The following is a 27287-nucleotide window of genomic DNA, read 5'->3' as shown; positions in this document are numbered from 1 at the left end:
CAGACTGAGCCACTGGGCAGGCGGTTTGGAGAGCAATGTTCTAGTCCTGCCTCTGCCACTCCATGGTGTGTGATGTCCCGTCCCATGCTGTGTAACATGGGGTCCTGTGAATGGAAAGCTCTCCATGGGTTGCTGCGCCATACCTGCAGCCCCAGGGTGGTTCAGAGCAGGTAGTTTTGCCTGGTTGAAGGCATTTGCACCAGAGCAGTGTGGGAGGGATTTGCTCACTGTGGATAGGCAGTAGCCAGACTACTTGAGATATCCCTGCTCCTCTGGGGTTAAAACAGCCTGGCCCAGATTTGTTCTGAGAGGAGGATGGGCAAGTACTCCAGAGAGGAGCAAAGCCCCCAGGATCAGGTCAGCCTGGAAAGCCACCGGGAAGTTTAGTTCCTTCTGAGAATGCCTCAAAACATGTGAAAGGTTTCCTTTCTGTCCCCATGCCCGCCCATGAGCTCCCCACCCGAACAGCTCCTTGAGACACAGGACAGGAGCCAGCACAGTGCACGGAAGACGTGCTTTGAAATCTTAGGAACATAGTAGCTGCTGGTCCCAACTTTATCAGCTACAGGCAGGGCTTTCCTGGGGCATTTCTAATCTGAAGTGTAAAGGTGGGTGCGGTTCAGATCGGGGTTGTCCAGCCCATAATGTGCACATCTGGACTGAGGACGACTCCCCAGAAAATAAAAATGTTTGCCGTTATGGATGGCAATTCCATGACCCGTGGAGCAGAGATGAAAGAGAGGCAGGTATGTTTATGGAAGTCCTGCTGTTCTAGCTGAGATCTTGAAGAGGCTCGGAATATAACAAGAGAAAACACATGGAAATACTCTGACCTTTTCCCACACCTGCTGGGCTCTGAAATGACAGGGAGCTCAGAAGAAGGCCTGGGAGTCATTGTGAATAGGGCATGCTGAAGATGTCTGCCTGATGCACAGCCCTAGCTAAACACTCAGAGGATACACAATGGGTGGGGGTAAAAATAGTGAACCGTGGGACATGTCCCGAGAAAGAGAGAGTCAAGGCTGAAAAGCTCCAGCGTAGCAAGGAAGATGGTTGGAGAGGGTTGGTCGTTGGGGGAAGACTAGGAGTCAGGAGACCTAGATTCTACTCCAGGCTCTGCCATGGATCCACTGTCAGAACATGGCAGATCTTTTCCCTGGTCGTTGCCTCGGGTTCCCCATCTATGCATTGGGGAGGTTCTACAATTCATTATTGTCAGTAAAGCATGTAAGGGGGCAGTGACAAGGAACAGGGTGTAAATGGTATTAAACTATGTCTACGTTCACGCTCATCATGGCAGCTCCCAAAGGGACAGGGCCTCCTTCCTGATGGACCACCGCCGGACTGATCTGTAGCTGGGTCCCCGAGATGGGCTAGCTGGATGAGCAGTCTGTGTCTGCCATTGCCAGTCTTACTGCACCACCAAAACCTTTGGTGTCCATGTGATCACTGGCCGCCTAGTCGTTGGGAAATGCACTTTGCAATTTGTTCTTCCAACCTAGCCATATGTCCATACCCAGACAGCCACCCCCACCAAGCCAGTGCTGCTGGAGTGGATTCAGGGTCAGCTATGACTGTCCTCATGGCCAATATGAACCATGTTTGTTAAAATGGGTGAGCTAACACTGTTTAACCATGACCCCTTATCCTAGCCCAGACGTGCTGGATACTATGAGTGGCCAGGGCACAGGGAATCATAGACTGACATACTGTTGTGATGTACAGGTCACACAGGCACTGTGTGAAATACAGACACTTTGGGGAGTTCCAGGAACAGTGATATTGAATCAATGCGGGATTGGGTCATCATCCACAGGACCAGTCATCTCCGATCAGACCACTGGGCCATGGAAGTTGGTGGATTTGCTTCTAGCCAGGAGGCTAACTCAGTGGTTCAGGTTTTTTTTCATGTCCACAAGCAACTGAACTGACTTTGGCCAAGCATAAAACAATCATAGATTATCAGGGTTGGAAGGGACCTCAGGAGGTCATCTAGTCCAACCCCTTGCTCAAAGCAGGGCCAATCCCCAATTTTTGCCCCAGATCCCTAAATGGCCCCCTTGAACTCACAACCCTGGGTTTAGCAGGCCAATGCTTGAACCACTGAACTATCCATTCCCCTCAATGCCCCAACCTGTGGGCGGAAGCCAAGCCTGGGAGGCTGAGGTTAGCCAGTGGGGCTGCCTGAGCAGAGAACAAAGCACCCATACTGCCCCTGGCTAACTGAGCAGTGCTGGGCACAAGTCTCTCTTGGTCTCCTCTGGCAAACGTTTATGCCCTAAAACCAGAGTTGTTCCAATTGGCCCTTCATACGGCATGCTACCACCCCCCTGACCAGATCAGCCCCCCAGACCCCGCAGGAACAGACTCTGGCTCCCTCCCCTGTGGCTGGACCGGTACCACAGGGAACATGGGAACAGACTCTGACTCCCTCCCCCATGGCAGGGCCCACAGGGACAGGCTCCAGCTCCCTCCCCCATGGCAGGGCCCACAGGGACAGGCTCCAGCTCCCTCCCCCATGGCAGGGCCCATGGGGACAGGCTCTGGTTCCCTTCCCCGTGGCCAGGGCCAGGCTGGCCTTGCAGGGCCCACAGGAGTAACAAGTAGCAGACATGTCTCTTAGTTGGGTTGGTGGCTCTGACTGTGAGATACGCAGGGAGCTGGTGAGATGAGACAGGACCCATTTCTACAGAGTCACTTCTCAAGGTAGAACTGTACTTTACTGCAGCTGGGAGCGAGCCCTGGCCCCCATTTAAAGCCCCTTTGTTAACTCATGGAGGTGAGCTTCTTAGCAGGAGGCCAGGAAGGGTATTTCCTGGGGGTGGCTGGGTGAGCCTGCTTTGCTCATGTTCTCCAGGTTGGAGGGGTGACCCTGCAGCTGTGGAGGGTTTGCAGAGCCTTGCAGGGACCAGCAGCTCCTGTTCACGGGGGCCCTGACATACCCAGCAAAAGGACCGGGAGCAAGAAGGCGAGGGGGGACAGAGAAAGGAAGGTGCTGGCCCTTTAACGTGGGGCTGCTGAAGCTGCTCTGTGGGAGGTGGAGCACTTAATGGGAGGCAGGACCTAAGTGTCCCCTGCTTAAGGCAGCTCTTCAAACCAGCCCAGCTTGGCCGGGGAGGGGGCGGCTCCGGCAGCTCCTGGTAAAGCAGGAGGCTGCTGGCTGCAAGCTGAGGGCTGGCCAGGGAAGGAGCCGCAGGGAGCAAAGGCAGCTGATCTGAGGGGGTCGCAGCTGCCTGAGTTTTGGAAGAAGTGGCATGTCCAGCTCCTGGAGCCCCTGGGATTGGTGAGTCCGTCCGTGATTTCTTGTCCGTGGTCCCAGTGACTTTAAAGCACCGAGACTCCCTCACGCCCCAGGGCAAAGCCATGGTTGGTGCAATTCGAAGTGGCTGCGAGTTCTGATTTGGGAGTCCCCCTGTCACTTGGAAACCTGCCGAGCTTTCCCCTGGGGCGCGACCCTTTACAGCCAGGACACGGTGAGCACCCAGCAGCCTCTGGCTGCGCCATCTCCCCTGGTCTGGGGCTCCTCCAGCAGAAGGGTTTCCCCAGGCTCCCGCTCAGGGCTCCCCCGGGAAGGCACCGTCTTGTCACCCAGCAGGGCTGCTCGCCTGCCGCGGATGCTGGGGCAGGCGGAGGAGCACGACAGGGCCAGCTGGCCCCTGCACTGCCCGGGGCTCCGGGGCTCCCTGCACTGCCCGGGGGCTCCCTGCACTGCCCGGGGGCTCCCTGCTGCTGCCCGGGGCTCCGGGGCTCCCTGCACTGCCCGGGGGCTCCCTGCACTGCCCGGGGCTCCGGGGCTCCCTGCACTGCCCGGGGGCTCCCTGCACTGCCCGGGGGCTCCCTGCACTGCCCGGGGCTCCGGCTGCCATGGCAGTGCCAGGCCCAGGCGGGGGGTCGCCGCCCTGCCGCTCGCTCGGGGGGAAACGCGTCTTGATGCCGGCGGCTGCCCCGGTTGCGAGGAGGCAGAGTGGGGACCGTAGATAAGATGCCGGAGGCTTCCTCCTGCCTCTGTGGCAGCTTGACGGGCCAGGGTCCTGCGGTCACTGTCTGGCCCCATGGGGCCCACGAGCATCCCCTCTGGGTGTGCGCGGTTATTGTTAGTGCGAGGAAGTCGCTCGGCAGCTCGAGGGTTCCCCGCTCGGCCCGGGCTGCAGGGGCCGCCTGGTGGCCTCTCCCTGGCTGCCCATGCGGGGCTCCTGGGGGTGCTGGCGGGTGCACTGACCCCGGGAAGGGGGTGGCAGCACGTGAGCGAAGTGGCAGGGCTCTGAGCCCACTCCCTGAGCAGAGGCCACCTGGGCATCATCTCCCCAGGGCACCCTGCCCCTGCCCCTGCCAGCTGCTGCAGGGTTTCCCCTTAGCGGAGCTGTCTGGAGCGGTGCAAGGAGAAGTCAGGGCCATGTGGGGAATGCGCGCCTTGTCAGTTGGGCAGGCCCAGCCTCTTAAAGGCAACCTGCAGCCCTCAGCCCAGAAAGCATCCTGCAAAGGAAAACAATGGGGCTCTTGCCTTTTCCAGAGGGGTGGGGACAGGCGGCTGGGAAGGTTTTATATGCTGCTTTCTTCCTGCTTTGTTGCATTAGACATTCAAGTCTCATCTCCCCTGCTGACCCTGGAGGACTCTCTGGAGCCCTGGGAGGATTAGGACATCCCAGCCCCCCAGAGGTGACATCTAACTGCGTGGGGCAGCATTGCTTAGCCAGACGATTTCAAACACCCGAATTGCTTTGTTTACACCTATTTAACTCAAATGCCTAATAAATAGCGGAGAGAAAAGCTCTCCTTGGAAGGGAATTGCAAAGCGCTGGCCCCTTCTGTTCAGGGCTCAGAAAGTTCTCAGATACCTGGGCCATCAGGGGAAACCTCCAGCAACACCAGGACAGATTTCACCTTCCTGATGCTTCTTGGATAAATCACAAACAAGAAAAATTGCATTTTGGAAGAGTCCCTTCAGGTGCCTTTGCCCTTCAGAGAAAAACGAAATGGTGACAAGCTGGACTGGTTTCCCTTAGCAGCCCCTGTACAATTCCAAACTTTCCTGTCCCTGCTGGTATACACACCCTCTCGTCCGTGCTGGGGCTGTAAGAGCAAGCAACTTGTGCCGGGCCCCTCTGAACTGCCTTTCGTCAGCATCAGATTCTGCTTAATTGAGGCCAGGGACGCAGCTTCTGGATAAACAGGTACTTTAGAGGAACAGTTGTCTTAGGGTCCCTCAGCACTGTGGCCATCCTCTCTCTAAGCCAAACACCAGCTGCTCACGCCCACGTGGGACAGCTTTGTATGTTGAGCTTTCAGGGGCAGCCGGGGTGGGGAGAGAGGGTTCAGTGGAGTTGCTCAGGTGCTGGAGGTGCCCTCGGTTTTCCTATGGGCGCTGGAGAGAGTGGCTCAGGTAGGTGCCCATGGGTGGGATCTTGGGGCGAGGAGGAGCATATGCATTCCTGCCCCTCCTTTCGAGAGGTGGGAAGGTATGGAGAGTTTGGTGGATAAAGGGCTGGCAGGGGGAGAGCTGGCTGTGGCAGGATCTATGGGGTGGATGGCAAAGGAAGGTGGAGAGGCAGCAATGAAGGACCCAGTGCACAAGGAGAGAGGTGGGGACTGGGAAGATCCAGCTGGGAATGCAGGGCTGAGGGGGGCAGCTGCGGGGCTGATCTGCGGGCACGGTACCTGGTATCTGAGTGTGGCTGGCGTGTGCCTTCACCCATCTGCTTGGGAGTGAGGGAACGTCCCTCCTCCATTGTGAGGGTCCTGCCAGGGGAGCAGCTGCAGGATCTTCCAGCTAGTTGTGGTGTCAGGGAATGGGTAGGGAGCTGTTTCCCCAGCCTGAGCCCTGCTGTCCTGCCAATGCCAGCTCCCTGCCACTTCCTGCTGCTGGGGCGAAGCCTGGCACAGCAAAGCCAAGGACACTTGGGCTGGAGGCTTCTTTCCATCACCCGGAGGGCAGCTTGCGGTTGAACAGGATCTACCATGCCAGCTCCCTGCTGGACCTGCCCTCGCAATTCACTGCTCCCCAAAGTCCTGTGTACAATCACTCTGACCCCCTGCAGCCGTGGCCTGGCTCAGTGTGGAGCTCCGAGACTGCACTTACACCGAGACAAATGTGCTGCCCCACCTGCCAGGGAGGTCGTGACTCTTCCCAGGATTAAGGGCCATTTTTTCCACTCACGCTGGCTGCCTCGTCACCTGAGGGACACCAATGGTACATGAGTCTGGCTCTGCCCAGGCTTGGCCAGCCAATGGCTGAAAACCCACCCGGCTCAGGGCTGCTGCTTGCCAAGCCATGAGGAACCCCCTCCCCTTTGTCAGGGCAGTTTTCTTCCAACTGCCAGAGCCTCTAGCCTGGTGCTTCCTTGGCTATGTTAGTGTTCACTGAGACTCGAAATACTCCTCGGGAAGGTGCCTGTGGCTTCGGTTCACATCCTGAGAAGCTTCGTCTGCATGTTGTGTGAGCGTTCAGCAAAGGACAGTTGAGTGAGTCACTCAAGGGCTTGTGGCCACCCCATGGGCACCCCACCCACCACGCTGGGTTTCTCTCTGCAAACTCTCCACACCTTCCTCCATACCCATTGTGCCCTCCGGGGCTCCCTGGTCTCTCCCCCATGGTGGCCGACACCTGTCTCGGAGGGCTGCAGAAGAAGAGGGTCTGTGTTTATGGCCTTCCCTGGGTAACCAAGAGACCGTGACTTGGGTGTCCCCTCTCCATGGTATCTGATGTGTCCCCCATTCTGATGGCTCCCACTGCCCTAGAGCAGCTGGTTGTTCTTTGTAAAACAATAACCAGTGAACTTAAATGTTGGGTATCATTAGGCTCCAGAGTGAACATGCCTTTGAGATGAACACGGGCAGTTTGCAGTGCACAGAGCTGTAGCTCTCCTCTGTAGGGTATGTCTACACTACAAAATTAGGTTGAATTTATAGAAGTCGATTTTTAGAAAGCGATTTTATACAGTTGATTGTGTGCGTCCCCACTAAGTGCATTAAGTCAGCAGAGTGCGTCCACAGTACCAAGGCTAGCGTCGACTTTCAGAGCATTGCACTGTGGGTAGCTATCCCACAGTTCCCACATTCTCTGCCGCCCATTGGAATTCTGGGTTAAGCTCCCAATGCCTGATAGGGCAAAAACATTGTCGCGGGTGGTTTTGGGTACATGTCGTGAATTGCTCCTCCTTCCGTGAAAGCAATGGCAGACAATCATTTTGCGCCTTTTTTCCGTGCGGGCGCCATACTGCTTTCAGCAGACAGTGCAGTAGGACTGCTAACTATATCATCAAACATCCACTTCCACTGCCACTCTGCTCTCCTGCTCCTGCTCTTGTCTTGATAGCAAATTTCTCCATGTTGTCTCTCATGGGCTCCCGCTTCCGCTGCAACTCTGCTCTCCTGCTCTCATGAATCCACCTCGCAGGTCGTCAGCCACCGCTTTTGCTGCCACTCTGCTCTCCTGGTGGTCTTGCAGGGCCGCTTCCGTTGCAACTCTGCTTGGTTGCTCTTGTCTTGCCATAACACGGCAAGCGTGCAGCCCGCTCAGCTGTTGTGTCTTGGCAGCAGACGGTGCAGTAGGTCTGCAAATCATCGTCATTGAATGACCAATTCCACTGGCACTCTGCTCTCCTGCAGACACCATACCACAGCAAGCATGGAGTCCGCTCAGATCACCACAGCAGTTATGAGCATTGTAAACACCTCGCGCATTATCATGTAGTACATGCAGAACCAGAACCTGCAAAAGGAGGCGATGGCAGCACGGTGATGAGAGTGATGAGGACATGGACACAGACTTCTCTCAAAGCACGGTCCCCGGCAATTTGGCCATCCTGGTGGCAATGGGTCAGGCTCATGCCATGGAACGGCGATTCTGGGCCCGTGAAACAAGCATAGACTGGTGGGACCGCATAGTGTTGCAGGTCTGGGATGATTCCCAGTGGCTGCGAAACTTTTGCATGCGTAAGGGCACTTTCATGGGATTTTTGTGACTTGCTTTCCCCTGCCCTGAAGCGTAAGAATACCATGATGAGAGCAGCACTCACAGTTCGCAAGCAAGTGGCGATAGCCCTGTGGAAGCTTGCAACGCCAGACAGCTATCGGTCATTCAGGAATCAATTTGGAGTGGGCAAATCTACTATGGGGGCTGCTGTGATCCAAGTAGCCAACGCAATCACTGAGCTGCTGCTATCAAGGGTAGTGACTCTGGGAAATGTGCAGGTCATAGTGGATGGCTTTGCTGCAATGGGATTCCCGAACTGTGGTGGGGTGATAGATTTGAACGCATATCCCTATCTTGGGACCGGAGCACCAAGGCAGCCAGTACATAAACCAAAAGGGGTACAATTCAATGGTGCTGCAAGCACTGGTGGATCACAAGGGATGTTTCACCAACATCAGTGTGGGATGGCTGGGAAAGGTACATGATGCTTGCGTCTTCAGGAACTCTGGTCTGTATGAACAGCTGCAGGAAGGAATTTATTTCCCAGACCAGAAAATAACCGTTGGGGTTGTTGAAATGCCTATAGTTATCCTTGGGGACCCAGCCTACCCCTTAATGCCATGGCTCATGAATCTGTACACAGGCACCCTGGACAGTAGTCAGGAGCTGTTCAACTACAGGCTGAGCAAGTGCAGAATGGTGGTAGAATGTGCATTTGGACTTTTAAAAGCCCACTGGCGCAGTTTACTGACTCGGTTGGACCTCAGTGAAACCAATATTCCCATTGTTTGTTATTACTGCTTGCTGTGTGCTCCATAATATCTGTGAGAGTAAGGGGGAGATGTTTACGGCGGGGTGGGAAGTTGAGGCAAATCGCCTGGCCGCTGATTAAGCGCAACCAGACACCAGGGCGGTTAGAAGAGCACAGCGGAGCCCACTGCATATAAGAGAAGCTTTGAAAACCAGTTTCATGGCTGACCAGGCTACAGTGTGACAATTCTGTTTTTCTCCTTGATGAAAACCCACCCCCTTGGTTCACTCTACTTCCCTGCAAGTCAACCACCCTCCCCTCCCCTCTTCGACCACCACTTGCAGGGGCAATAAAGTCATTGTTGTTTCAAATTCATGCATTCTTTATTAATTCGTCACACAGATAGGGGGATAACTGCCAAGGTAGCCCGGAAGGGGTGGGAGACGAGGGAAGCTCCGGGTGGGGGAGGAGGGAACACTGCACTTCAAACTTATTGAATGCCAGCCTTCTGTTGCTTGGGCAGTCCTCTGGGGCAACAGAGCCCCCTCCCCCCCCCATGTTCTTGGGCATCTGGGTGAGGAGGCTATGGAACTTGGGGAGGAGGGCGGTTGATTACACAGGGGCTGCAGTGGCGATCTGTGCTCCTGCTGCCTTTCCTGCACCTTAACCATACGCTGGAGTGTATCAGTTTGATCCTCCAGTAGCCTCAGCATTGCATCCTGCCTCCTCTCATTACACTGCCGGCACCTCTCCTGTTACTCCAGCCACCTGTCCTCTCGCGCATCCCTCCTGTCCTTGCGTTCATTTTGTGCTTTCCTGGACTTTGCCATTGTCTGCCTCCATGCATTCTTCTGGGCTCTTTCAGTGCAGGAGGACAGCATGAGCTCTGAGAACATGTCATCGCGAGTGTGTTTTTTTTTTTTTTCACCTTCTTATCTGCACTAGCCTCTGGGATGGCAATGCTAGTCGCAGCGTTGAAACATTTGCAGCTGCTGGAGGAAAAAAAGGGAGATTGAAAAAGACACATTTTCCATTTAAAAGGAGGAGCTGATGTTTTCGGGTTAATGTGCAACACAAACCCAACTGCTCCCCCCCCCGCAATAACTGGGATGATCACTTCACCCCTCCCCCCACCGCATGGCTAACAGCAGGGATGATTTCTTTTCAGCCACAGGCAAACAGCCCAGCAGGAACGGCCACCTCTGAATGTCCCCTGAATAAAATTCCCCTATTTCAACCAGGTGACCATGAATAATATCACTCTCCTGAGGATAATACAGAGAAGTAAAGAAGGGATGTTGCTTGAATGCCAGCAAACCCCGGGACCACACGTTGCCATGCTTTCTTATGCAATGATTCCAGACTACGTGCTACTGGCCTGCCATGGTAAAGTGTCCTACCATGGAGTACACAATAAGGCTGCCCTCCCCAGAAACCTTTTGCAAAGGCTTTGGGAGTACCTCCAGGAGAGCTTCATTGAGATGTCCCTGGAGGATTTCTGCCCCATCCCCAGACATGTTAACAAACTTTTCCAGTAACTGTACTGGCTGCGAATGCATCCCAAGTCTTCAGGGCAAATTGATCATTAAACATACTTGCTTTTAAACTGTGTATTATATTTACAAAGGTACACTCACCAGAGGTGCCTTCTCTACCTTCAAGGTCCAGGAGCCCAGGTTGGGAGGGTGCTGTCTCCAGGGTGATCAACAGTTCCTGGCTGTCGGGGAGAACAGTTTCTCCACTTGCCTGGTGTGCGCTATCATCTTTCTCAGCCCCAAAATCCTCATCCCTGTTGCATGAGACTTCTCCCTTGCAGGAGTCCACGTACAGGGGTGGGGCAGTGGTAGGGGCACCCCTTGAATTGCATGCAGCTAATCATAGAAGCGGCATGTCTGGGGTTCTGACCCCGAGCGGGCGTTTGCCTCTTGAGTTTTTTTGGTACGCTTGTCTGAGCTCCTTAAATTTCAAGCGGCACTGCTGTGGGTCCCTGTGATAGCCTCTGTCCTTCATGCCCTTGGAGATTTTTTTCAAATATTTTGGCATTTTGTCTTTTGGAACGGAGTTCTGATAGCACGGATTCGTCTCCCCATACAGCCATCAGATCCAGTACCTCCCGTTCGGTCCATGCTGGAGCTCTTTTGCGATTCTGGGACTCCATGGTCACCTGTGCTGATGAGATCTGCACGGTCACCTGTGCTGATCAGCTTGCCACGCTGGCCAAACAGGAAATGAGATTCAAAAGTTCCCAGGGCTTTTCCTATCTACCTGGCCAGTGCATCTGAGTTGAGAGTGCTGTCCAGAGCGGTCACAATGGAGCACTCTGGGATAGTTCCTAGAGGCCAATACCGTTGAATTGCATCCACACTAACCCAAATTCGACCTGGCGATGTCGATTTCAGCGCTAATCCCCTCATCGGGGAGGAGTACAGAAATCAATTTTAAGAGCCCATTAAGTCGACAAAAATGGCTTTGTCGTGTGGACGGGTGCAGAGTTAAATCGATCTAACGCTGCTAAATTCACCTAAACTCATAGTGTAGACTAGGGCTATGTGCAGAGCGAGGCAGACGTCACCCAACATCACAGCTGGAAAGTGACTGTTAAGTTGTGTAGCAGGAGAGCTAGTGCTATGGCCCGGGCCCAGCACGTCTCACACCCAGGCCTGGAGAGTCACCAAGTAGCAAACGGTGCCATTCCGCTGCCCTACAGCAGGTATGAGCAGTGTACACTCCACTAGCCATGACCTGCTGAGGGCACAGCCCACAGGAAGTCCTGCCTCAAGCAGGTTTGACAGGCATTGAGTCTGCTCTGACCCTTGGTCCTGACTGTTCTTGTCAGGGGCCAGGCATGGCCCAGCCAGGCCGAGGCCAATGGGGAATGGCGTTGGGAAGGGGCTGATAAGGCTGGTACTGGGCAGAGCCAGGGTGCGAGGAATACCAGTGCCAGCCGGAGGTTTTGCACCAGCACCGACTCTGGCAACTGCATCAGGGCTAAGCTGGTAGTGTGGGCAAAGCTCACATCCCTAGTGCAGTGCCCTGCAAGCCTGCCCCGAGCTGCAGCTACCCCGCCGCAGGTAACCCCGGGATGTGGGCTGGTGAAGACGGGGCGAGAGCCATCCTGTCTTGCAGCCCTCTTGCTGCCCTTGAATTAGGCTGCTGCATTTGGGGCCAGCTCTGGCTGCGATCGGAGCAGCAACATCGTCCATGGAGTCTGGCCGAGCGGCGCCAGCCAGGGAGCTGGCCCCTTGTCTACTCCCAGACACTGCTTATTCACATCACAGCACCCACGAAGCAGGCTCAGGCCTCAGGGTGCTAGTGGGGGGCAGGGGGGGCAGGGGCTTCCTCTTCTTCCACCCCCTGGCACGTGGAAAGAGACTGGACAAGCTGGGAAGGCGATGCAGCAAAGCAATCATCTCGGTGTGCAGGGGATGGCACAGGCCCCTCAGTCTTTGCACCTTGCTCCACGTGGCTTTGGCTCAGCCAGTGAGGAAACCAGAGCTCGTAACAGGGGATCCAGATTAAAACAGTGCTTGAAAATTTGCCCTCCTGCTTTAATAGCCTTACACATAAAAACTTGGCAGCAAATTTCATCTCAAATGGCTGCAGTGATGTGAAACCGCACAAGCAAACCCCCTGGTGCCAGCACAGCACTGGGACACTCCCACCCAAATTGCCTTGAGTGCTCTGCCCAGTCCTGAAACCTTTGCACAGCAGGTGCCACCTATGGCTGTTACACTGCCCTTATGAGAGAAACCCTGTCTGCATTGAAACTATGGCCCTTTCTGTAAAGAACTGGAAGATGATCAGGGGGCTGGGGCACATGACTTATGAGGAGAGGCTGAGGGAACTGGGGTTATTTAGTGTGCAGAAGAGAAGAGTGAGGGGGGGATTTGATAGCAGCCTTCAATTACCTGAAGGGAGGGTCCAAAGAGGATGGATCTAGACTGTTCTCAGTGGTAGCAGATGACAGAATGAGGAGTAATGATCTCAAGTTGCAGTGGGGGAGGTTTAGGTTGGATATTAGGAAAAACTTTTTCACTAAGAGGGTGGTGAAGTGCTGGAATGAGTTACCTAGGAAAGTGGTGGAATCTCCTTCCTTAGAGGTTTTTAAGGTCAGGCTTGACAAAGCCCTGGCTGGGATGATTTAGTTGGGGATTGGTCCTGCTTTGAGCAGGGGGTTGGACTAGATGACCTCCTGAGGTCCCTTCCAACCCTGATATTCTATGAGTCTGTGGAAGGGTGCTATGCTGAGGACTGTACTAGAATTGAAAGCTATTGCTTTCAGGCTGGGCCATTCCTAGCTCGCATAGACATACTTGTGGGAGCCTCATCGAGCTTGTGTGCTAAAATCAGTAGTGCAGCCCTGGTAGCCCAGGCAGTGGCGAGCAGTGGCATCGCTGGGCACCCCGACCATGAACCCATGGAGTCCAGGCAAGGATTTCCCCAACACCCCCCAGCCCCAGTTTTGTGAACTAGTTACATGCAGTGTTGCCAATTTAGTGATTGTTTGGAAATGTGAATTGAAATTGAAACATTAATACACACTTTAAAAGCATATACAGTGTATGATAAAATGTGTATCTGAAAAAGTATAATAGATTTGAAAAGTATGAACATAGACTAGCTTCCTTATACAGCTGTTGTTTTTATGACCATATCAGTGCATTCATTTTGGTGATGTTGGCCAACCTAATCATTTCAAATTATGATTTGTAAGCAAAGTCTAAATGAGCTCTCCCTGACAGCAGGTGATGAGCTGGGGGCTGGGGGAAAGGCTTCAGGACCGAATTGTATTTACATTCACACCTAATCTACCTAGGTATCCACAAACAGAGCTGTGTAGCCCAAGGGGTGGGGGAGATAGCTCAGTGGTTTGAGCATTGGACTGCTTAAACCCAGGGTTGTAATCTCAATCCTTGAGGGGGCCATTTAGGAATCTGAGGCAAAAATTGAGGATTGGTCCTGCTTTGAACAGGGGATTGGACTAGATGACCTCCTGAGGTCCTTTCCACCCCTGATATTCTACGATAAGTGATAAATTTTTGCTGGGGTTGGGTTACAAATCACTTGAATGGGGGGAGGGTAATGAAATGTTGTTGTTCTTATTGTATGAGTAAAGGGCAGTAGAATTGTACTTAGCCTCTGCTGATTTCAGAGTAGCAGCTGTGTTAGTCTGTATTCGCAAAAAGAAAAGCAGTACTTGTGGCACCTTAGAGACTAACAAATTTATTAGAGCATAAGCTTTCGTGAGCTACAGCTCACTTCATCGGATGCATTTGGTGGAAAAAACAGAGAAGAGGACTCTGCTGATTGAGGGCATCGAGAGAGAGAGAGAGAGAGAGAGAGAGAGAGAGAGAGAGAGAGAGGGTGGGGACAGGTGTTTTGCTTGATAGTCTGCCTGAGTCACAAGTACCATTTGACCTGCCCCTCTCCACTGTTTAAAGACAGAGCTGATTAGGCTCCATAGATAGTCTTTTGTTCTGTTAAGTGACCACTACAGCTGAAATCACTGATAATCAGGTCTAAGTGCTTAGACCTGCTGTGGGACAGTGTTTCTGTGGAAGAGACGGCCCAGTCTGCACTAGCAGCGAGGTTTCCCCACTGAAAGCTCAGCTGAAGTCACTGAGAGCTGGGTGGAACCTCAAGAGACCAACTTGCAGAGGTCACAGTGGCAGGTGGCAGCAGAAGGTGACAGCACAGGGCCATTGGCAACAGAGCAATGGAGTGAACGGCGGCACAACGATCAACAGTGGCCAGAATGAACAGTGAGCAGCTGGAGGAATGAGCAAAGTGCCTTCTTGCCCCCCACCTGGGAGGTGAACTCCTGTGAAAGCAGCTCTGAACTCTGAGTCTCCACAGACCAAGGACAACACCGGTGAGCGTTACACAACACAGTTCATGCGAACAAACATGGCCGTGGCATCATACTTTCTATTTAAGCAAGAGATACCACACACTACAAACTGGAGGCCAATGTTAAGTGCATTGTCACTTGTTCATCCTGAAGTTGAACGCTGGTTCCGAACAAGACCAGCAAATGCTCACTATCTTTCTGCAAGAAACTCAACTGACTGGCTAGATACATGTGGTGCAACAGTGAAAGACTCAACAGTTGAAAAAGTGAAAAACTCTCTCACCACATTCAAAAAATTTGCATACATGGCTGTTGAATGCACCCATGCAAATGGGAATCAAGTATTAAGTCATTATGTACGTTATTTTGATGTCAGTGATAGGCCAGTATATGCATTTCTAGATGTTCAAGTTATAGAAGACAGATTGGCTGTATGTGTGACAACCCACATATTAGAAGAGTTAAATGCTTGTCAATGGGACCCCAGATAGATGGCTGCTTGTGCATTTGATGAAACTGCAAACTTCTCTGGAAGACATGGTGGAGCACAAGGTTTGCTCAGAGAAAAGTGTAACCTTAGTCTCTCCTGTACACCCTGCAGAGGCCATCTACTCCAACTAGCGCTAGTACGAGCTGCAGACTCCTCAAAAGACATTTAAAAAAGCTATAAATTTAATGTCTTCATTATATTCTTTTTTCAGCAAAAGTCCAAAAAGACTGAATTACTTGGCAAATATAAAAAATACACTAGGACTGAAGTTCAAATTAGTCCAACCTGGGAAAACCCTTTGGCTTTCTCATGAGCAATCCTTGGCTGTTGTCTTAAAATTACTCCAGCTGTTATTACTGGCTTTGGAAAGTATGTACCAAGATGGGATGGATCTAAGTAGTGAGGCTAGTGGATTACTTTTGCTACTATGTTCAGAGAAGACTATTGCCATTCTCTCTCATGTAAATCTACTGTTGAAACCACTTGGGTCATTAAACAATGCCATCCAGGCATCTGCTACAACAGTAGTAGATCTTTGTCCAGCAATAGAAGCTACATTTGGATCAGAGAGCTATCCACTGAAAAAGTATTGGAAGAAGCAAAGCCTTCAGTCCAGAAGTTGATTAACAAAGGCATTTATATCGAATCCTTAAATGAAGAGGACAAGAAGTGTTTGTTAAGACAACTGAAAAAGTACACAGACTTGATTCTTAAAAATCTGCAACAGCAACTTCTAGATTCTACTCAACCTCTGCGTAGCTTTTACAGGTGCCTGTCCTATAAAACACCGACAGTTGAGTGGAGTGAGGCACTACCAGCAATGGGGCTGCCATGTGCTCAGGACAGAATAGAGAATTTAAACACACAGTGGAATATGATACGACGAATGAATGAAGATTTGACTTCAACTTCTTTTTTATCATCACTAGTAGCTTGACCCGATCTTTATGCTATGTTTCCTGGGCTGAAAGAAGTAGGAATTCATCTCTTGCTGCTCCCAGTCACAACAGCTACAGTTGAGCGTTCTTTTGCCTCATTGAATAGAATTTGTGTTCTGAAAGAAGTCGCCTTCTGCCTGATCATGTGAATGAACTAATGAGCATATCAATTTGAAGGAATGGAAGTACCGGACACACGAGAAGCCATCAAAGATGAACGCATTGCATTCAAGAAGTTCATTAACAGAGTTGTACAAAATTATAACAAGAAACCAAGAAGGACGTCAATGTAGTGATTCATAGAAGGCTTGAGTAGCCAAATTTAATTTGTGTGATGATTTTAAAATCTAATAAAATGGTCATGAAACATTTTTCAGGTTTTGCTATGGTGCCATACAGCCCACCTTCACCCTCACGGTCTCGCCCCTCATTGGCCCTGACCCCTCGCCCCGTAAATTTGAACACCCTCCCCTAATTTCAATTCCTGGGGAAAACACTGGGTCCAGGTGAGTTTGTACTCGGGTGGCTAGCCATGCCACTGCTCATGGTACTAATTTTAGCTCACTAGATTGATGAACGCTTGCACAAGTATGTCTGTGTGAGCTGGGAATTATACCCCAACCTCCAATTGTAGACACTGCCTAAGGGTGGTGGTGGGGTGTTCTGACTCCTTCTTCTTGCAAACAGGGGCACTGTGGGGAGCATCTGGGAGTAGCAGCCACTCTGCACTCTTCAGCCTCGAGTGAGGTGAGTGTGCTTCAGTGCCTTGGAGAGCAGCCTGTTTTCTCTCTCTGTCTTGGGGTTCTTGTGCTGGGGCTCTGGATTTGAAGAAATGAAGTTGTGTTTATGTTGCAACCTTATAGCAAGAGCATGAATGTTACTGTGTGTGCTGTGAACATAACAAAACAGGGACAACACCAATTCCTCATTCTCCTGCCAAGCTTGGGGGTGGGAGGGGTGTTACCAGACCACCCTTTTTTTTTAACAAGATGTTTCTTGGCCCTTCTGGTGTGGTGAAGGGGGAAAGGCTGCAAATGACCATGCAAAGTGCTGCTAAATGTCGAAGTGAACAAACTGAGTAAAGAGCTTCCTCCCATGCCAGCCCCCTTCATTTCTAACAACTCAGGGCTCTCGGGGAACAATGGTCAGTTTTTGTTGTTGTTTATTTAAATTCACGTCCAAAAATGATTTTTGTTGATGGTGTCCTGCTATCTCAGTCCTTGTTCCCCACTCAGCTCTGCTGGTGGCCTCAATCCTGCTCCATAGCCCCCCTGTTCTTTCAGTCCTGCATGGGTGTATGTGCCCACACACGCACAGCTGTGCTGATGCCTCTGTCTCGACTCACAAATCCTCCTGCTCCCTGAGTATCTTTGCCAATAGATCTCAAACCTGACCTGTGCCAGGCCCGCCCTGGGTCTGCAAACACCCCGCGTTGCTGCCTTGGCCACGTGGCCAGAGATCCTGCAGCGACTCCACTGCGGCCACCAAAGGCAGGCTGTGGACTTTGATCCCTAGTGTCCTGACCCCTTGTGACACCTCCAGCCCCTCTGTTTTGCCCTTGTAATTCTTTAGAGCCAGCTTCATACCAGTTTTCAGAGTAGCAGCCGTGTTAGTCTGTATTCGCAAAAAGAAAAGGAGTACTTGTGGCACCTTAGAGACTAACACATTTATTAGAGCATAAGCTTTCGTGAGCTACAAATTTATTAGAGCATAAGCTTTCGTGAGCTACAGCTGTAGCTCACGAAAGCTTATGCTCTAATAAATTTGTTAGTCTCTAAGGTGCCACAAGTACTCCTTTTCTTTTTGCTTCATACCAGTGTTACTGTTGGGTAACAGCAGATGGCAGAACCCACCAGGGGACAGCCACAGAGATGCCAGTTTTTAGAGACTGCTGAGAGTGCCAGGTATCAGAGTGTGCCTAGCAGCCTGCTCCATCTGCAGGCATCACCCATCACCCTTTGACTAAGCAAGAAGCTCGCCTTAGAGGGAGATCTGTTACTGCTGGAAGAGCAGATGGCCGTGTGGGCTACCAGAAAAGGCATTGCAGAGAGCTGGGGTCAGGTCCCACAGTCTCGTGACTCACTGTGTGACTTTCCCCATCTGCGTGGATCTCCGGATGTAGATGGGAAGGGGGCAGTGGAAACCCTCTGCAGTCAGAGCTAGAGGGCACTGCCATGTGTGTGTATGTCTCCAGTTGGGGCTGCGGTACTAGCAATGCAGAGGAAGGATGGCTCAGTGTTTAGGGCTGGCCTCAAGTTACTGCTCCATCCCAGACTTCATTTTGCCCTTGGGCAAGTTGGGGTGGTAGCTCTGCCCTCCCGCACGGGCTGCTGTGGGGATAAACCTATTATGATTGCCAGGGGCTCAGATACTACAGTGACGGAGGGCCAGAGAAGGACCATGTATAGCTTGCCCCACTAGATAAACAAAGTCCCTTTGAGTCTCTGTTAGAGACACTGGACCAGGATGGGGCTTCCAACTGCAGGTGAGACTGGGACTCAGTGTCCATCTATGATGCTTTTTTGGGGTGCCCAGGATGGAGAGTCGCCTTGTTTACTTCCCTGCCCCATCTCCAGCGCGAGGAAGACTTGCTGTGTCAGCTCCTGACACCACCAGCCTGTTTGCACCCAACAGTCTCCTCTGGACAATGCCAGCCCATGCTCTGCCATGCACCCAGAGCCCTCTGCAGTATCCAGCCCTGACCCACTGGCCGCTCACAGAAACTCCCAGCTGTGATGGTCTCCCAGCACACTGCGTGCTGTTCCAGTTTCTTTGGCTCAGCTGAGCTCGGCCCCAGGCTTAGGGTGACCAGACAGCAAGTGTGAAAAATCGGGGTAGGGGGTGGGGGGTTATAGGAGCCTATATAAGAAAAAGCCCCAAATATCGGGACTGTCCGTATAAAATCGGGACATCTGGTCACCCTACCCTGGATGCCAGCACTGAGATGGGCTAGAGTGAAAGTAATCAGTGCTAAGGCTTTAGAGATGGCGCCTAGGGATAATGGTGGGCACAGAGTGGTTACATACAAAACAAAAGGTATCATGTTTCCTGGAGTCTCAGCTTAACTTGGCAGCGGGGCACTCTGTGGCATGATGCCCATCTCTGCTGTCTCTCTCCTTACTCCTGGTGCTGTGTATGGCTTTTCCCCACTGGCTTCTCCCCTAGGTGGCTGTTTGAAGAAGTCCCTGGCCCGTGGATGGGTGGCAGAGGGAGGCTCTCCGTTCGCATGGTGCTGGCGAAAGTAGGACATGACAGCAAACACAGGTAGGGACACAGGAGTCACTAGCTAACAGAGCTGACCTGGGAGGCGGCCCAAGGGAGTGCAGCCCACATGCTTGCAGACCTAGAGCCAGACCCCCGCCCCGACGGCTGCTCCTGGGTCTCTATGCTGCCTGTGTGATACCCACCAGCCAGGCGGGGGGAGCTCTGCCTCGGGCCAACCAGGCAAGGAGAAGAGATTGCCTGAGAATGGTACGGTAGTGCCCGCTTTATAGTGAACGCCTCCCTGCCCGTTAGCCTCACTGACTGCATTGCCTGTTGCAGTCCCATTGATAGGCTGCAGCAGGCTAATAACTGACCGAGAGATGTTTCAGCGAGTTGTCAGAACCCCATAGGCTGCTCCTAGCCCTGGCTTAGCCCTGTCTAGACACCTTCTCCTGATGGGCGTCAGGCCATCTCAAAACCTGCCCTGCTGCATGGACCATGCTCATCGCAGCTGTTTGGTCATTTATTAACCCCGCATGAACTACAAACAGAGCAAGGGGATCGTGAGACTGTCTCCTGCCCCCCACCGCCCACAATGTGTGTGATAATCGGCAGCGTGAGCAATGCAGGGGCAAGGACTGTCCTTTCCCAGCGTGTCTGGGCGCTTCTCTCAGGCCCAACCCTTCACCCTGGCTCCGTTCCAGGCCAGGCCCTGTCTCTGGGTCCAGCTGGGTACGCTGGGTTTCACCACCACGTATCTTCTCCCGCACTGACCCCTCGCAGACATACACCAACCTTTGCGGTTTCTTCTCCCTCCCGCTCCCCTCCCCCAGCCAGATGGCAGGGGTGCAGCTGCTGGTTCAAGATCAGACTGTGCAGGGACATGCCAGCCACAGCTGGTCTCCCGCATCCCGCGCCCAAGGGGATCCTGCCTGCCAGGATCTCTGGGCAGGGATCTCTTGCTGGCTGACTGCCCCAGGCCTTGCCGACAGAGCTCCTGCTCTTTGCACCGTGCCTGGCGCGTCACACACCAGGGCAGAACCCACCTGTCTCTCTGGCTCCCCCGCCATCTCTGGATAGGCAGGTGTCTTTCAGGCCCAGGTAGCAGTTGCATAGCTGGGAGGCATCACTCACGAGACCCCAGGTGTGGTGTCAAAAGCCAGGGGGGAGTGGAGCCTTCGGCTCAGAGCTGGAGGTGGCTGGAGCTGTCAGCTTTCCCCCCCCACTTTCTGGGCTTGCGGGGGGTGCTCGGGCATCTCAGGCCCAGCTGTGGTTTGTGATGTCACCGAGCCACATTGCTCTGCACCACTAGACTTGGCAGCTGTTGCTGGCACCCTGCCTGCTGAGTTTCTGGCTCTGACTGGTCACAGTCCAGGCTCCAGCTACACTGAGAGGAGGGCCAGGTTTTCCTAGGGGCCCAGGAGTGCCCCCCTGTGGGGCTTAAGAGGGGGCAAGAGGAATGGCAGTAGAGCTCCCTCAGGGGGCACAGACAGTGCCCAGCTGGAGCAGACCGTGGAGTCTGTCACAGGAGGCCTTCCCAAGAGGACAGGCAGGGCAAATACACTGAGCATGAGGCACATAGGAGCTGCCAGACTGGGTCAGACCCTGGGTGCAGCCTAGTACCCTATCTCCAGCTGGGACTGGCACCAGCTGCTGCACGGGAAGGTGTAAAAACCCCACAATAGGAGGTGCTGAATAATCCACATTGCACATGGACTCCTCCTGGTCTCTAGTGGACAGAGATTGGCTCAAGCCATGAAGCAGGAGGGTCAGTATCCTCTGTCATCGTTATGTATGATCACCCTGGCTAGTTGTATTAGCTGTATCAATGCCTCAGTCCTATTTTGATTCTCGTTAAGTTCCTGGCTGCAATGACTTCATGTGGCAGTGAGTTCCAACGGCTAATTACGTGTTGAGGGTAGGGAGATTTCCTTTTATTGATGTTTGAATTTCCTACCTTTCAATTTCATTGAATACATCCTTGTTCTGAGACCGGGAGAACAGCTGCTCCCCATCTACTTCCTCTATTCCAGTCAGCATTTTTCGGACTTCTGTTGTGGCCCCTCTTCTCATTTCTAAGGCGTTGTCTATACTGGAACTTCATCGGCAAAACTTTTGTCATTCAGGGGTGTTAAATCTCCCCCTGCCCTGAACGACAAAAGTTTTACTGATGAAAACACCCGTGTGAACAGCGCTTTGTCGACAGGAGTGCTCTGTTGCTCGTGGGAAGTGGAAGTTTTTTGTTGGCGGAAGAGCTCTCTCCCACCAACAAACAGCAGCTACACTACGCACCTTTTAGCGGCATGGCTGTGGCGCTAAAAGCGAGGTAGTGTAGACAAAGCCTTAGGTAACCATCCTAGTCTCTTCAACCTGTCTTCATAGGAGAGTTTTTCTGGGCTCTTGATCACATTTGTTATCATTCTCTGAACCTCCTGCAGGGACATGGTGACCAGTACTGCACAAACTGTTTGGATGTGGCTGCCTGCTGGTTTATATTGAGGCATTAGAATGAGTTTGGGTTTGGAAAGAGGGGACTGGTTCATAGAATATCAGGGTTGGAAGGGACCTCAGGAGATCTAGTCCAACCCCCTGCTCAGTCCCCATTTTTTTCCCCCCAGATTCCTAAATGGCCCTCTCAAGGATTGAACTTACAACCCTGGGTTTAGCAGGCCAATGCTCAAACCACTGAGCTATCCCTCCCCCCTAGATATGGGGCTGGGGGCTGCAGCTCAAGGCCCTGCTCAAGGCCCAGGTCTTCTGCCTGTCATCTCAGCACAGAAATGGTCTGATCGCTCGCTGCCTGGAGCTGGCCAGGGTTTTCCCCAGGAATTAAAATTGTGTGTGTGTGTGTGTGGACTATTCAGGGCAAGTGGGAGCCGACAAGGGTTGAAACTGTGAGGGCAAAGGTGGGCTGTATGGCACCATATTAAAAACTGAAAAATGTTTCATGACTATTTTATTAGATTTAACTCATGTTTTAAAATCATCACAAAAATTAAAGTTGGCTACTCCTGTACTACAAAAAGAACAGGAGTACAACAGCTACAACCTTCTTGGTTTCTTCCAGTAATTTTGGTGTCTTCTTGTGTGTGCATTACTTCCAGTCCTTCATGATAATGCTCATGATCAGGCAGAAGGCGACTTTTTTCAGAACACAAAATTCTATTCAATGAGGAAAAAGAACGCTTGGCTGTAGCTGTTGTGACTGGGAGCAGCAAGGGATGAATTCCTACTTCTTTTATCTCAGGAAACAGCACAAAGATCAGGTCAACCAGTAGTGATGATAAAAAAAAAGTTGAAGTTAATTCTTCATTTGTTTGTCCTATGATATTCCACTCTGTGTTCAAAATTTTCTATTCTGTCCTGAGCACATGGCAGCCCTATTGCTGGTAGTGCCTCACTCCACTCAACTGTCGGTGTTTTATAGAACAGGCGTCTGCAAAAGCTACGTAGAAGTTGAGTAGAATCCAGAAATTGCTACTGTAGATTTGTAAGAATCAAGTCTGTGTACTTTTTCAGCTGGCTTAACAAACACTTCTTGTCCTCTTCACTTAAGGAGTCAATATAAATGCCTTCATTAGTCAACTTCTGGACTGAAGTCTTTGCTTCTTCCAGTACTTTTTCAGTGGATAGCTCTCTGATTGCTCCAGGGTAGGCAAAGATCTTCTACTGTTATAGCAAATGCCTGGATGACATTGTTTAATGACCCAAGTGGTTTCAACAGTAGATTTACAAGAGAGAGAATGGTGATAGTCTTCAGCCAAGAATCGCTCATGAGAAAGCCAACAGGTTTTCCCAAGTTGGACTAATTTGAACTTCAATCCCAGTGTATCTTCTATTTGTTTCCAAGAAGTTCAGTCCTTTTGGACTCTTGCTGGAAGAAAAGAGTATAAAAAGTCATTACATTTATGGCTTTTTAATATCTTTTGAAGATTCTGCATCTTGTATTAGCTCTAGCTGGAGTAGATGGCCTCTGCAGTGTTTGTAGGAGAGATTAGAGTTACTCTTTTCTCTGAGCAAAGCTTGTACTCCACCATGTCTTCCAGAGAAGTTTGCAGCTCCATCAAATGCACAAGCAGCCATCTGTTTGGGGTTCAATTTACAAGCATTTAACTCTTCTAATATGTCACAGATGCAGCTGATGTGTCTTCTATAACCTGAACATCTAGAATACATCTACCAGCCTACCACGGATATCAAGATAACATACACAATGACTTAATATTTGATGCCTGTTTGCATTGGTGCATTCATCAGACATGTATGCACATATTTTGAATATGGTGAGAGAGTTCTTCACTTTTTCAACTGTTGAGTCTTTCACTGTTGCACTGCATGCTTCTAGAGATTCAGCTGAGTTTTTTCAGAAAGATAGGGAGCATTTGCCAGTCTTGTTCGAAACCAGTGTCCAACTTCAAGATTAACAAATGACAATGCACTTAATATTGGCCTCCTATTGTGTGGTATCTTGCTAAAATAGAAAGTATGATGCAACAGCCATATTGGTTCACATAAACTGAATTCAGAGTGGTAGCCGTGTTAGTCTGTATCAGCAAAAACAACGAGGAGTCCTTGTGGCACCTTAGAGACTAACAAATTTATTTGGGCATAAGCTTTTGTGGGCTAAAACCCACTTCATCAGATGCATGGAGTGGAAAATACAGTAGAGAGGTATAAATACACAGCATATGAAAAGATGGGAGCTGCCTTACTGTGGGGGGGTGTCAGTCTAACGAGCCAATTCAATGAAGTTGGAAGTGGGCTATTCTCAACAGTTGGCAAGAAGGGGTGGAAATAACTTTTGTAGTGCTAATGAGGCCAACGTAATCAAGGTGGCCCATTTCAAACAGTTATAGATTCATAGATACTAAGGTCAGAAGGGACCATTCTGATCATCTAGTCTGACCTCCTGCACAGCGCAGGCCACAGAATCTCACCCACCCACTCCTATGAAAAACCTCACCCATGTCTGAGCTATTGAAGTCCTCAAATCGTGGTTCAAAGAATTCAAGGAGCAGAGAAGCCTCCCTCAAGTCAACCATGCCCCATGCTACAGAAGAAGGCGAAAAACCTCCAGGGCCTCTCCAATCTGCCCTGGAGGAAAATTCCTTCCTGACCCCAAATATGGCAATCAGCTAAACCCTGAGCATATGGGCAAGATTCACCAGCCACATACTACAGAAAATTCTTTCCTGGGTAACTCAGATCCCATCCATCTAATATCCCATCTCAGGGGATTTGGCCTATTTACCCTGAATATTTAAAGATCAATTACTTACCAAAATCCCATTATCCCATCATACCATCTCCTCCATAAACTTATCGAGTAGAATCTTAAAACCAGATAGATCTTTTGCGCCCACTGCTTCCCTTGGAAGGCTATTCCAAAGCTTCACTCCTCTGATGGTTAAAAACCTTCGTCTGATTTCAAGTCTAAACTTCCTGGTGGCCAGTTTATACCCATTTGTTCTTGTGTCCACATTGGTGCTGAGCTGAAATAATTCCTCTCCCTCTCCTGTATTTATCCCTCTGATATCTTTAGAGAGAGCAATCATATCTCCCCTCAACCTTCTTTTAGTTAGGCTAAACAAGCCAAGCTCCTTAAGTCTCCTTTCATAAGACAAGTTTTCCATTCCTCAGATCATCCTAGTAGCCCTTCTCTGTACCTGCTCCAGTTTGAATTCATCCTTTTTAAACATGGGAGACAGAACTGCACACAGTATTCTAGGTGAGGTCTCACCAGTGCCTTGTATAACGGTACTAAAACCTCCTTATCCCTACTGGAAATGCCTCTCCTGATGCATCCCAAAACCGCATTAGCTTTTTTCACAGCCATATCACATTGGCAGCTCATAGTCATCCTATGATCAACCAATACTCCAAGGTCCTTCTCCTCTTCCGTTACTTCTAATTGATGCGTTCCCAACTTGTAACTAAAATTCTTGTTATTAATCCCTAAATGCATAACCTTACACTTCTCACTACTAAATTTCATCCTATTACTATTACTCCAGTTTACAAGGTCATCCAGATCCTCCTGTATAATATCCCGATCCTTCTCTGAATTGTCAGTACCTCCCAGCTTTGTATCATCTGCAAACTTTATTAGCACACTCCCACTTTTTGTGCCAAGGTCAGTAATAAAAAGATTAAATAAGATTGGTCCCAAAACCGATCCCTGAGGAACTCCACTGGTAACCTCCCTCCAGCCTGACAGTTCGCCTTTAAGTAGGAACCGTTGCAGTCTCCCCTTTAACCAATTCCTTATCCACCTTTTGATGTTCATATTGATCCCCATCTTCTGCAATTTAACTAATAATTCCCCATGTGGCACGGTATCAAATGCCTTACTGAAATCTAGGTAAATTAGATCCACTGCATTTCCTTTATCTAAAAAATCTGTTACTTTTTCAAAAAAGGAGATTAGGTTGGTTTGGCACGATCTACCTTTTTTAAAACCATGTTGTATTTTGTCCCATTGACTTCAATGTCCTTAACTAATTTCTCCTTCAAAATTTTTTCCAGGACCTTGCATACTACAGATGTCAAACTAACTGGCCTGTAGTTACCCGGATCACTTTTTTTTCCTTTCTTAAAAATAGGAACTATGTTAGCAATTCTCCAATCATTCGGTACTACTCCTGAGTTTACAGATTCATTAAAAATTCTTGCTAATGGGCTTGCAATTTCATGTGCCAATTCCTTTAATATTCTTGGATGAAGATTATCTGGGCCCCCCGATTTAGTCCCATTAAGCTGTTTGAGTTTCGCTTCTACCTCAGATATGGTAATATCTACCTCCATATCCTCATTCCCATTTGTTATGCTACCATTATCCCTAAGATCCTCTTTAGCCTTATTAAAGACTGAGGCAAAGTATTTGTTTAGATATTGGGCCATGCCTAGATTATCTTTAACCTCCACTCCATCCTCAGTGTTAAGCGGCCCCACTTCTTCTTTCTTAGTTTTCTTCTTATTTATATGGCTATAGAACCTTTTACTATTGGTTTTAATTCCCTTTGCAAGGTCCAACTCGACTCGACTTTTAGCCTGTCTCACTTTATCCCTACATGTTCTGACCTCAATTAGGTAGCTTTCCTTGCTGATCCCTCCCATCTTCCACTCCCTGTATGCTTTCTGCTTCTTCTTAATCACCTCTCTGAGATGCTTGCTCATCATGAATTTTTTCCTCTTTCTTGGGATACAGGCTTCCGATAGCTTCTGCAGGTTTGATTTAAAGTAATCCCAGGCCTCCTCTACCTTTAGATCCATAAGTTCTTCAGTCCAATCCACTTCCCTAACTAATTTCCTTAATTTTTGAAAGTCAGCCCTTTTGAAATCAAAAACCCTTGTTGCAGATTTATTTTTGTTAATCCTTCCATTTAGTTTGAACTGAATTAGCTCATGATCACTTGAGCCAAGATTGTCCCCTACAACCATTTCTTCTATGAGGTCCTCGCTACTCACCAAAATTAAATCTAAAATGGCATCCCCTCTAGTCGGTTCAGCAACTACTTGATGAAGGAATCCATCAGCTATCGCATCTAGGAAAATCTGAGCCCTATTATTATTACTAGCACTGGTCCTCCAGTCTATATCTGGAAAGTTAAAGTCTCCCATGATCACTCAGTTTCCATTAGTATTTACTTTATTAAAGACATTAAAAAGGGCTCTATTCATATACAAATTAGATCCCGGAGGTCTATAGCACACCCCAAACACTTTCGTAGGAGAGGCTTTACTAGTTTTCTTCCCCAATGTAATTTTTGCCCAGACGGACTCTGTCTTATCCATTGCATCGCTTCTTATTTCTTTATATTCTACCTCATCATTGATATACAATGCTACTCCACCACCTTTACCTTTGTTTCTGTCTTTCCTAAACAGCACATACCCTTCAATACCTGTAGTCCAGTCATGACTACTATTCCACCATGTTTCTGTTATCCCTATAATATCTGGTTTCACTTCTTGCACCAGTAGCTCTAGTTCCTCCATTTTGTTACCTAAGCTCCTCGCATTGGTGTACAAACATCTTAATTTTTGCTGTTTGGCCTCACTCACATTTTGTACCCTATTAGGCACAGTCATTCTACAGCCAGTATAACCTATTAGACTAGTATCCACACCGCCCTCGCTCC

General features: G+C 50.2%; 1 protein-coding gene across 8 annotated transcripts in view; it reads left to right on the top strand.

Annotated features, from left to right (window-relative positions):
- The window catches only part of RIPOR1 (RHO family interacting cell polarization regulator 1), a 160197-nt gene that overhangs the window by 9795 nt on the left and 123115 nt on the right, over positions 1-27287 (top strand). Inside the window, exon 1 of one of the 8 annotated variants that reach the window (XM_043495284.1) lies at positions 3096-3283. The exons of 6 other annotated variants lie outside the window; for them this stretch is intronic. Coding sequence is in view for 1 of the 2 variants with exons in the window: in XM_043495281.1 (XP_043351216.1) it covers positions 19191-19206 (16 nt within the window). In the remaining variant the exon portion in view is untranslated. Of the gene's footprint in view, positions 1-3095; positions 3284-19175; positions 19207-27287 lie in introns of those variants that run through there. One more of the 8 variants, XM_043495281.1, reaches the window with a different exon arrangement.

This window comes from Dermochelys coriacea, chromosome 12 (genome assembly GCF_009764565.3).
Source record: "Dermochelys coriacea isolate rDerCor1 chromosome 12, rDerCor1.pri.v4, whole genome shotgun sequence".
In the NCBI taxonomy this organism is placed as follows: Eukaryota; Metazoa; Chordata; order Testudines; family Dermochelyidae; genus Dermochelys; species Dermochelys coriacea.
The sequence above is the reverse complement of the archived record's forward strand: the minus strand, read 5'-3'. Positions and strand labels throughout refer to the sequence as shown.